Source organism: Eubalaena glacialis, chromosome X (genome assembly GCF_028564815.1).
Source record: "Eubalaena glacialis isolate mEubGla1 chromosome X, mEubGla1.1.hap2.+ XY, whole genome shotgun sequence".
Classification (NCBI taxonomy): Eukaryota; Metazoa; Chordata; class Mammalia; order Artiodactyla; family Balaenidae; genus Eubalaena; species Eubalaena glacialis.
Window position 1 is genome coordinate 123,524,001 of NC_083736.1, and position 12,791 is coordinate 123,536,791.

Sequence of the window (12,791 nt, forward strand, 5' to 3'; positions counted from 1 at the left end):
AATTGTGAATCACTATATTGTACACCTGTAACTTATATAATATTGTACAGCAACTATACTTCAGTTAAATATTACATTAGTATTTATTTGAGGAAAAGAGATACATGACCCTTACTACATGAGATTGTATACATTTAAGTAGAGAAGTGTAATAGTTACTGTAAACACACACACACACAATGAGACATCCCCTCACATCTGATTAGGATGGCCATTATCCAAAATTAAATAAATAAATAAAGACAAACGTTGGCAAAGATGTGAAGAAGTTGGAACCTTTGTGCATTGTTGGTGGGAATGTAAATTGGTGCAGCCACAGTGGAAACAGTATGGAAGTTCCTCAAAACACTGAAAATAGAACTACCATTTAATCCAGCAATCCAACTTCTGGTTATTTATCCAAATAAACTGAAATCAAGATCTCGAAGAGACATTTGCATTCCCATAGCCAAGTTGTGAAACAACATAAATGGCCAGTGATGGATGAATGGATAAAGAAATGTGGTATGCACATGCTTACCTCTTTAAAGAGAAGGAAATCCTGTCATTGTGAAAACATGAATGAACTCTGAGGACATTATGCTAAGTGAAATAAGCCAGTCACAGAAGGAAACATACTACATGATTCCATTTATATAAGGTATCTGAAGTAGTCAAACTCACAGAAGCAGAAAGTAAAATGGTGATTTCCAGGGGCTGGGGTAAGGGGGAAATGGGGAGTTGCTGTTCAGTGGATATAAGTTTCCGTTATGGAAGACGAAAAATTTCTAGAGATCTGCTGTACAAAATTGTGTTTATACTTAACAATACTGTACTGTACACTTAAAAATTTGTTAGGAGGGTAGATCTCATGTTATACGTTTGTTTGTTTTACCACAATAAAAATAGAAGGAAAAAAAGTGGAGGCAAAATAAAACTTTCTTAGGCAAACAAAAACTGAGGGAAACTGTCACCAGTAGACCTCCTATCAAATATTGTTAAAAGAAGTATTTCAGAGAGAAGGAAACTTGGATCTACATGAAAAGGAAGAGTGTCAGAGAATAATAAATGCAGGTAAAATAAAATCTTTTTTCTTATTCTTAATAGATCTAATAGATACCTGTTCAAAGTAATAAAAGCAACAGTATATTGAGTGATTTTATGTTATGGATAAATGAAATGAATGAGAACAATAAGAGATGAGGGGAAAAAATTTAGAATACTCTGTTATAAGGTACCTGCATTACCTGTGAAATGCTAAGTGTTATGTGAAAGTGCTGTTAGGTTAGTGGTAAATGGATATTACAAACTCTAGGGAAATCACTAAAATTTTTTCAGAAAAAGAGAAAGAGAAGAAGAGAAAATGAAATCATATAAAATGTTTAACTAAAACCAGAGAACGCAGGACTTCCCTAGCAGTCCAGTGGTTAAGACTCCGTGCTTCCACTGCAGGGGGCAGAGGTTCAATCCCTGGTTGAGGAACTAAGATCCCACATGCCGTGTGTCACAGTCAAAATATTTAATAATAATAATAATAATAATAATAATAAAACCACAGAAGGCAGTAAAAGGGGGGCAGTAAAGAAAGAACAAGGGAAATGAATAGAAAATGGTTACAAACATTTTAGATATTAATCCAACTATAACAATAATCACTTTAAATGTGAATGGTCTAAATATGTCAATTAAAAGACAGAGATTCTCAAAGTGGATTAAAAAACAAGACTCAATTATATATTGTCTACAAGACACAGACAGATTATAAGCAAAGGTATGGAAAATGAAATATTAACAGCAATCAAAAGATAGCTGGATTAGCTATATTAATTTCAGAAAAAGCTGACATCAGAACATGGAAAACTATCAGGGATAAAGAGAGAGAATTACATAAAGATACAAGGGCCATTTCTCCAACAAGACAAAGCAATCCTTAACATGAATGCACCTAACAACAGAACATCAAAATACATGAGGCAAAAAAAAAAAAAAAAGTGATAGGACTTCCCTGGTGGTGCAGTGGTTAAGAATCCACCTGCCCACCAGTCCCCTCCACCAGGAAGCCTACACAAGCCCCTGAACCAACCTTATCCACTGGGGGCAGACACCAAGAACAACGGGAACTATGAACCTGTAGCCTGCGAAAAGGAGACGCCAAACACAGTAAATTAAGCAAAATGAGAAGACAGAGAAATACACAGCAGATGAAGGAGCAAGGTAAAAATCCACCACACCAGACAAATAAAGAGGAAATAGGCAGCCTACCTGAAAAAGAATTCAGAGTAATGATAGTAAAGATGTTCCAAAATCTTGGAAATAGAATGGAGGAAATAAAAGAAACGTTTAACAAGGACCTAGAAGAACTAAACAGCAAACAAACAATGATGAACAACACAATAAATGAAATTAAAAGTTATCTAGAAGAAATCAATAGCAGAATAAATGAGGCAGAAGAGCAGATAAGTGACCTGGAAGATAAAATAGTGGAAATAACTACCGCAGAGCAGAACAAAGAAAAGAGAATGAAAAGAATTGAGGACAGTCTCAGAGACCTCTGGGACAACATTAAACATACCAACAATCGAATTATAGGGGTCACAGAAGATGAAGAGAAAAAGAAAGGGTCTCAGAAAATATTGGAAGAGATTACAGTAGAAAACTTCCCTAACATGGGAAAGGAAATAATCAATCAAGTCCAGGAAGCACAGAGAGTCCCATACAGGATAAATCCAAGGAGAAACAAGACAAGACACATATTAATCAAGCTATCAAAAAATAAATACAAAGGAAAAATATTAAAAGCAGCAAGGGAAAAGCAACAAATAACATAGAAGGGAATCCCCATAAGGTTAACAGCTGATCTTTCAGCAGAAACTCTACAAGCCAGAAGGCAGTAGCAGGACATATTTAAAGTGATGAAAGGGAAAAACCTACAAGCAAGATTACTCTACCCAGCAAGGATCTCATTCAGATTCGACGAAGAAATTAAAACCTTTACAGACAAGCAAAAGCTAAGAGAATTGAGCACCACCAAACCAGCTTTACAACAAATGCTAAAGGAACTTCTCTAGGCAGGGAACACAAGAAAAGGAAAAGACCTACAACAACAAATCCAAAACAATTAAGAAAATGGTAATAGGAACATACATATCGATAACTACCTAAAATGTAAATGGTTTAAATGCTCCAACCAAAAGACATAGACTGGCTGAATGGATACAAAAACAAGACCCATACACATGCTGTCTACAAGAGACCCTCTTCACATGTAGGGACACATACAGACTGAAAGTGAGGAGATGGAAAAAGATATTCCATGCAAATGGAAATCAAAAGAAAGCTGGAGTAGCAATTCTCATATCAGACAAAATGGACTTTAAAATAAAGACTATTACAAGAGACAAAGAAGGACACTACACAATGATCAAGGGATCAATCCAAGAGGAAGATATAACAATTGTAAATATTTATTCACCTAACACAGGAGCACCTCAGTACAAAAGGCAAATGCTAACAGACATAAAAGGGGAAATCGACAGTAACACAATCATAGTAGGTGACGTTAACACCTCACTTTCACCAATGGACAGATCATCCAAAATGAAAATAAATAAGGAAACACAAGCTTTAAATGATACATTAAACAAGATGGACTTAATTGATATTTATAGGACATTCCATCCAAAAACAACAGAATACACTTTCTTCTCAAGTGCTCATGGTACATTCTCCAGGATACATCATATCTTGGGTCACAAATCAAGCCTTGGTAAATTTAAGAAAACTGAAATCATATCAAGTATCTTTTCTGATCACAACACTATGAGACTAGATATCAATTACAGGAAAAAAACTGTAAAAAATACAAATACATGGAGGCTGAACAATACACTACTAAATAACCAAGAGATCACTGAAGAAATCAAAGAGGAAATCAAAAAATACCTAGAAACAAATGACAATGAAAACACAACGACCCAAAACCTATGGGATGCAGCAAAAGCAGTTCTAAGAGGGAAGTTTATAGCAATACAATCCTACCTCAAGAAACAAGAAAAAACTCAAATAAACAACCTAACCTTACACCCTAAAGCGATTAGAGAAAGAAGAACAAAAAACCCCCAAAGTTAGCAGAAGGAAAGAAATCATAAAGATCAGATCAGAAATAAATGAAAAAGAAATGAAGGAAACAATAGCAAATATCATTAAAACTAAAAGCTGGTTCTTTGAGAAGATAAACAAAATTGATAAACCATTAGCTAGACTCATCAAGAAAAAAAGGGAGAAGACTCAAATCAACAGAATTAGAAATGAAAAAGGAGAAGTAAAAACTGACACTGCAGACATACAAAGGATCATGAGAGATTACACAAGCAACTATATGCCAATGAAATGGACAACCTGGCGGAAATGGACAGATTCTTAGAAAAGCACAACCTTCTGAGACTGAACCAGGAAGAAATAGAAAATATGAACAGAACAATCACAAGCTGAAATTGAAACTGTGATTAAAAATCTTCCAACAACCAAGAGCCCAGGACCAGATGACTTCACAGGCGAATTCTATCAAACATTTAGAGAAGAGCTAACACCTATCCTTCTCAAACTCTTCCAAAATACAGCAGAGGGAGGAACACTCCCAAACTCATTCTACAAGGCCACCATCACCCTGATACCAAAACCAGACAAAGATGTCACAAAAAAAGAAAACTACAGGCCAATATCACTGATGAACACAGATGCGAAAATCCTCAACAAAATACTAGCAAACAGAATCCAACAGCACATTAAAAAGATCATACACCATGATCAAGTGGGGTTTATCCCAGGAATACAAGGATTCTTCAATATACACGTATCAATCAATGTGATACACCATATTAACAAATTGAAGGATGAAAACTATATGATCATCTCAATAGATGCAGAAAAAGCTTTTGACAAAATTCAACACCCATTTATGATAAAAACTCTCCAGAAAGTAGGCATACAGGGAACTTACCTCAACATAATAAAGGCCATATATGACAAATGCACAGCCAACATCGTTCTCAATGGTGAAAAACTGAAATCATTTCCACTAAGATCAGGAACAAGACAAGGTTGCCCACTCTCAGCACTATTATTCAACATAGTTTTGGAAGTTTTACCCACAGCAAACAGACAAGAAAAAGAAATAAAAGGAATCCAAATCGGAAAAGAAGAAGTAAACCTGTCCTTGTTTGCAGATGACATGATAACATACATAGAGAATCCTAAAGATGCTACCAGGAAACTACTAGAGCTAATCAATGAATTTGGTAAAGTAGCAGGATGCAAAATTAATGCACAGAAATCTCTTGCATTCCTATACACTAATGATGAAAAATCCGAAGGCGAAATTAAGGAAACACTCCCATTTACCATTGCAACAAAAAGAATAAAATACCTAGGAATAAACCTACCTAAGGAGAAAAAAGACCTGTATGCAGAAAACTATAAGACACGGATGAGAGAAATTAGAGATGATCCAAACAGATGGAGAGATATATCATGTTCTTTGACTGGAAGAATCAACATTGTGAAAATGACTATACTACCCAAAGCAATCTACAGAGTCAATGCAATCCCTATCAAACTACCAATGGCATTTTTCACAGAACTAGAACAAAAACTTGCACAATCTGTATGGAAACACAAAATACCCCAAATAGCCAAAGCGATCTTGAGAAAGAAAAACGGAGCTGGAGGAATTAGGCTCCCTGACTTCAGACTATACTACAAAGCTACAATAATCAAGACAGTATGGTACTGGCACAAAAACAGAAATACAGATCAATGGAACAGGATAGAAAGCCCAGAGATAAACCCACACACCTATGGTCACCTAATCTATGACACAGGAGGCAAGAATATACAATGGAGAAAAGACAGCCTCTTCAATAAGTGGTGCTGGGAAAACTGGACAGCTACATGTAAAAGAATGAAATTAGAACACTTCCTAACACCATACCCAAAAATAAACTCAAAATGGATTAAAGACCTAAATGTAAGGCCAGACACTATCAAACTCTTAGTGGAAAAAAGAGGAAGAACACTCTTTGACATAAATCCCAGCACAATCCTTTTTGACCCACCTCCTAGAGAAATGGAAATAAAAACAAAAGTAAACAAATGGGACCTAATGAAATTTTAAAGCTTTTGCACAGAGAAGGAAACCATAAACAAGACGAAAAGACAACCCTCAGAATGGGAGAAAATATTTGCAAATGAAGCAACTGACAAAGGATTAATCTCCAAAATATACAAGCACCTCATGCAGCTTAATATCAAAAAAACAAACAACCGAATCCAAAAATGGGCAGAAGACCTAAATAGACATTTCTCCAAAGAACATATACAGATTGCCGGCAAACACAAGAAAGGAAGCTCAACATAATTAATCATAAGAGAAATGCAAATCAAAAGTACAATGAGGGGGGCTTCCCTGGTGGCGCAGTGGTTGAGAATCCGCCTGCCAATGCAGGGGACACGGGTTCGAGCCCTGGTCTGGGAAGATCCCACATGCTGCGGAGCAACTGGGCCCGTGAGCCACAACTACTGAGCCTGCGCGTCTGGAGCCTGTGCTCCGCAACAAGAGAGGCCGCGATAGTGAGAGGCCCGCGCACCGCGATGAAGAGAGGCCCCCACTTGCCGCAACTAGAGAAAGCCCTTGCACAGAAACGAAGACCCAACACAGCCAAAAATAAATAAATAAATAAATACGTAAAAAAAAAAAAAAAAAAAAAGTACAATGAGGTATCACCTCACACCAGTCAGAATGGCCATCATCAAAAAATCTACAAACAATAAATGCTGGAGAGGGTGTGGAGAAAAGGGAACACTCTTGCACTGTTGGTGGGAATGTAAATTGATACAGCCACTATGGAGAACAGTGTGGAGGTTCCTTAAAAAACTAAAAATAGAACTACCATATGACCCAGCAATCCCACTCCTGGGCATATATCCTGAGAAAACCGTAATTCAAAAAAAGTCATGTATCACAATGTTCATTGCAGCACTATTTACAATAACCAGGACATGGAAGCAACCTAAGTGTCCATCAACAGATGAATGGATAAAGAAGATGTGGCACCTATATACAATGGAATATTACTCAGCCATAAGAAGAAACGAAATTGAGTTATTTGTAGTGAGGTGGATGGACCTAGAGTCTGTCATACAGAGTGAAGTAAGTCAGAAAGAGAAAAACAAATACTGTATGCTAACACATATATATGGAATAAAAAAAAAATGGTTCTGAAGAACCTAGGGGCAGGACAGGAATAAAGACGCAGATGTAGAGAATGGTCTTGAGGACACGGGGAGGGGAAAGGGTAAGCTGGGACGAAGTGAGAGAGTTGCATTGACATATATACAGTACCAAATGTAAAATAGATAGCTAGTGGGAAGCAGCCACATATCACAGGGAGATCAGCTCGGTGCTTGGTGACCACCTAGAGGGGTGGGATAGGGAGTGTGGGAGGGAGACGCAAGAGGGAGGGGTATGGGGATATACATATACGTAGAGCTGATTCACTTTGTTATACAGCAGAAACTAACACACCAGTGTAAAGCAATTATACTCCAATAAAGATGTAAAAAAAAAACAAAAACGAATCCGCCTGCCAATGCACGGGACATGGGTTCAAGCCCTGGTCCGGGAAGATCCCACATGCCGCGGAGCAACTAAGCTCGTGCGCCACAACCACTGAGCCTGCGCTCTAGAGCCCGCGAGCCACAACTACTGAGCCCACGTGCTGCAGCTACTGAAGCCCGCAGGCCTAGAGCCCGGGCTCCGCAACAAGAGAAGCCACCGCAATGAGAAGCCCGCGCATTGCAACAAAGAGTAGCCCCTGCTCGCCTCAACTAGAGAAAGCCCACGCGTAGCAATGAAGACCCAACGCAGACAAAAGAAAAACAACTCACAAACAAACAATGATGCCACAACTAAGACGTGGCACAGCCAAAATAAACAAACAAATAAATATTTTTAAAAAGTGATAGAACTGCAAAGGGAAATAGATAGATCCAGTATTGTGATCCATCCGTCTATCAGTAATCAAGAAATCCAGCAGGTCGAAAATTAGTAACGATGTAGTTGAACTGAACATTATCAATTCTGTGACATAAAACACAATGTAACAAATTGATAAGAATAGAAATCAACAAATGGTGCTGGGACAATTGGATATACACATGCAAAAGAATGAAGTTGGACCCCTACCGCATATCATATGTAAAAATTAACTCAAGAAGGATTAAAGAGCTAAACTTGAGTTAACAATATTAAATTCTTAGATAGGCATAAGTCTTCACAACCTAGATTAGGCAACAATTTTTTAGATATAACACCAAAAATATAAGCAAAATAGATAAAATAGATACATTGGATGTCATCAAAATTAAACTTAAAATTAAAACTTTTGTGCTTCAAAAGATACCAAGCAAACCCAGAAAATGAAGTTTTTTGCAAATCACACGTCTGATAAGAGTATATAAAGAAGAATATATAAAGAAATGTTGCCACTCAACAATGAGAAGATGAATAACCCACCTAAAAAAACGGACAAAGGGTTTGAGGGAAAAAATGTTCAACATCATTAGCCCTTAGAGGAATGGAGAGTGACTGCTACTGGGTAAGGGGTTTCTTTGTGGGGTGATGAAAATGTTCTAGACCTAAATAGTGGTGATGGTTGCACAACCTAATATATTAGCAACCACTGAGTTCTACACTTTAAAATGGTGGATTTATGGTATGTGAATCATATCTCAGTAATGAATCAAGTAACCCAATTTAACAATAGGCGAAGGATCTGAATAGACGTTTCCCCAAATGAAGGTACACCAATTGCCAATAAAGCCCATGAAAGATGCTCAACATCATTAGTCATTAGGGAAATGCAAATCAATATCAAAATGAGATATCGTCACTTCATACCCTCTAGAATGGCTATAATCAAAAAGACTGATGATAACAAATGTTGGTGAGGATGTGGAGAAAGTGAAACCGTCATAAACTGCTAGTAGGAATATAAATTGGTGCAGCCACTTTGGAAAACAGTCTCACAGTTCCTCTAAAAGTGAAACATAGAGTTACCGTATGACCCAGCAATTTCACTCCTACGTATCTACCCAAGAGAAATGAAAACATAGGTCTACACAACGACTTGTACATGAATCTTCATAGTAGCACCATTCACAATCCATATGTCCACAAACTGGTGAATGGAAGAACAATATGCGGTATCCATACAATGAAATATTTTTCACTGTATGTATGGCAATTTAAAAAAACAATGTACTGTTAAGTGCAACAACATGGATGAACCTTGAAAACATTATGCTGAGTGAAAGAAGCCAGACACAAAAGGCCATATGTTGTGTGATTCCACTTAAATGAAATGTTCAGAATAAGCAAATCCATAGAGACATAAAGTATTTTAGTGGTTGCCTTGGGCTGGCAATGGGGAGTGACAGCTAATGAGTATAGGTTTGTTTGGAGAATGATGAAAACCTTCTAAAATTGATCGTGGTGATGGTTGCACAACTCTGAATATACTAAAAATAATTTAACTGTACACTTTAAATGGGTGAATTGTATGGTATGTGAATTATATCTCAATAAAGTTATTATATTAAAAAAGAAACGGTAAAATTTTATTTCTTAAGCTGGGTGGTGGGTACGTGGGTGCTCATTTTATGATAATTCGTTAAGTTTGCATTTAGATTATTCACTTTGTAGGTGAAATACGTCTTAATAAAAACATTTTTTTAGAAGTCTGACAGACCTGGATTCTAATTCTGGCTCAATCACTTAACAGCTATGAGTACTTGGGCAGATTACTTAACCTTCTAATGTCTTATCTGTAAAGCAGAGATGGTAATAATAGTAACTCCCTCATAGGCTTTTACATCATGTGCCTGGCACATTGTCAGTGTTATTATTAGCTCTAAGCAGTTGAGCCACTTGCCTAAATAATCCAGAGTCATGGCTTCTCTTTCTTTAAACTCCAACTTCCATATTTGCTATTCCACAAGAGTTCACAACTTTCATCAGGGAAGTAAAATTCACCTTCAAGTAGGACCTACTGAATTCTACCTTCAAAATGCCCTTACATAACAGCTCTATAAAGCCAATCAAGCTCCTAATGAACCAGGACAAAGCCAAAGTTTCCGTCACTTCTGAGGGTTGTTGTCACCTACTGTTCCAGCCTGGGTCTGGGAGTACAAGTCAAATTAAGAGAAGAATAATCTTTTCAGTCTTGAGCAGCTTCCAGAATCATGTCGGTTCTGAATCTAGTCTCCGAGTTCAGTCATAAGAGCCTCTGTGTGTTGTTCTTCCTATTGTCCCACTTGGATTCCTAGCACATGGCTTCAAAGTCCAAACTGTGTCTTCAAGCCTATCCTACAGAATTCTGGCCCAGATGAATGTAGTGAATGTGTCAAGGGTGAGTCGTCAGAGGGTAAGGAAGGGTAGGAGAGATGTGAGCTTATCTGGGTCCCTTGCAAGGACTCTTAAAGGAGATACTGTGCTGCTGTTCCCCATGAATCTGAAACAATTTATATTCATGTATAATTGTCATCAGAGACCTTTGCTTAGAGTACCTGACACCCAGTTCTCAGGGTTAGTTTCCTTCCACCTTTCCCTGCTGATACCTGCCTTTTAGCTATATTACTACTTGAGACTTCCTCTACCAGACAAAGGGAGAGTGAAAAAGAGATGAACCTAGGCAGCTTAGCTCTGCAGCAACTTGGATAAAACATTCACTGGGATGGGGAAGGCTAAACCATTGGCTCTAAATAGAATTTTACTTCAAGAAAGCCTTCCCTGACCCTTCCTTCACTCCACACTTTGATACCATGTTCAAAGTCTCACAGCTTCCTTTTAATTACCCTTTTCTAATACAACATGTTTACAACATTTAATTTCATGTCTATTTCTCTCAAGAGTCTATGCTCCATGAGGGAAGGGACCTTCTCTTCCTTGTTCACTACTGTATCCCCATCAACTACTATAGGACCTTGCACATAGTAGGTGCTCAATAAATTATTTGTTGCATGAATGGACAATAAATCCATATAACAATGAATCAATTTCTGGTATGATGAATGGGGATAATCAAGAGTTCAGTGGGAGATCTTGGATTGCCAAATGAGGTAGTCCTGGGAAAGGATATCATTGCAAAACAGCTTTTTGGGGGAAATGTTAATGATTTACCTGTGCTGGGTGAGTACATTTACAGCTGAAGGATGATTTGCACAGTAAGCCAGATACATAGATTTAAAATGAGGCATGAGGTTCAGTAGACAACCACCTACTTTGTGTTGGTTTTCTGGAAACCTGTAAGCAAAACAGGTGAAACACAGAATGTAAAATAGGAAACGGGATAAAGGAAGATGATTCCAATTAAACCTGGCAACATGCAAACCTTATGAATTCTTTTGCCAAAGTTAAAAAGAAACTTCTACATTATAACCATTTTATCTATGAAATGCAAGTTCTTGGCCACTGTTTTAAACTCTAGCCCCCAAACATAGCTCCAATATATAGGGTGAGATACTTATTTGGAATTACTAGGGTTTTTTAAGTTGCTTATTCAAATTATAATATTCAAATTTAGCCGGGCACACTAAAAATACTCTTGATTAATTTGCATGAAGTTCAAGTACAGACAAAACTAACTGAATCCAAAAATGACACATCACAAAGGAGTATTATGTAGTCTTGGTGGCCTGGTGTTGCTAGGCAAGGTGACATCCAGATGTTTAGAATTACATGGCACCCATTTTAGTTTGCAGAAAAATCAAAAAAACACAAGAAAGAAAAAAAATTACTCGGAATTCCACCATTCAGAGATATCTATTATAACAATGTTGGCATATTCCTTGGACTCTCTTCTACATGTTTCTATATAAAATGAAAAGCAAAGATTACCAATCTAAATAGTAATCTGCTCTTCTCACTTAGTCACCATCTTTCCATACCAATAATATGGATCCCTATCAGCATTTGCAGTGGCTCCTCAGGTCTCTTTAGAGGGGGTTCTCACCAGCTTCGTCCCTGGACAACCACCCGTGTCTCATTAAGCTCAAGAAACAGGCAATTGCCCCAAGTTCCCTATAGACGATGAAAGTCACCAATTCTCCGAGATCCACTACTTGGAAAACGAATCTTGCTCCAGAAACATATTGCCTGATGATCATCACAGTTCATTCTGCAGTATGAAGTTGAACACTTCAACGAGCTAGCTAGCCATCAATGATGCGTTGTGGTTCACATAAAGATATTACTTGGAAAAGTAATTCGCAATGTACAAAAGAAAAATATCTAATCGATGACAAAGGCATCATCCATGGTCAATTTAGACCTTATTTGTCAATATGATTTTTAAATAAAGTGAGAAATAACTGACCAGATGTAGAGTCCTGATAAGCAACTAGTGGGTTGACTCTGTGAATACCACCACCTAGTAGATTTTCTCCGTACTGGGGCAATTTATCAAAGTTGTAATAAATGTATAAATGCATAATAAATATAAAGTGCCCCTATCTAAGACAACAGTTAAAAGAAAACAAAACACACCAAAAAACCCAATGTTGCTAGCTATCCTGATGGCGACGTGCGACACTTACTTTGAACATTCTTCCAAGGTTTGGCAGAGCGTCTGTTGAAACGTGCATACTTCCTCGAAGTTTCCCAATAAAGATGTAAATTCCACAGTACTCAGACTGAAAAATATATATATATGTAGTTTCAGTGAAGAGAACTTGGGGATGACTCTAGTTATCTATCT

The 12,791-nt window shown here is 37.4% G+C and overlaps 1 protein-coding gene across 5 annotated transcripts in view; it reads right to left on the reverse strand.

Annotated features, from left to right (window-relative positions):
• Positions 1–12,791, reverse strand: part of ARHGEF6 (Rac/Cdc42 guanine nucleotide exchange factor 6) — a 116,772-nt gene that overhangs the window by 38,684 nt on the left and 65,297 nt on the right. For all 5 annotated transcript variants that reach the window (XM_061177903.1, XM_061177902.1, XM_061177901.1 and 2 more), the window contains 2 exons: positions 12,631–12,726; positions 11,216–11,338 (listed from right to left, as the gene is read on the reverse strand). In XM_061177903.1, the coding sequence (XP_061033886.1) occupies positions 11,216–11,338; positions 12,631–12,726 (219 nt within the window). The remainder of the gene's footprint in view (positions 1–11,215; positions 11,339–12,630; positions 12,727–12,791) is intronic.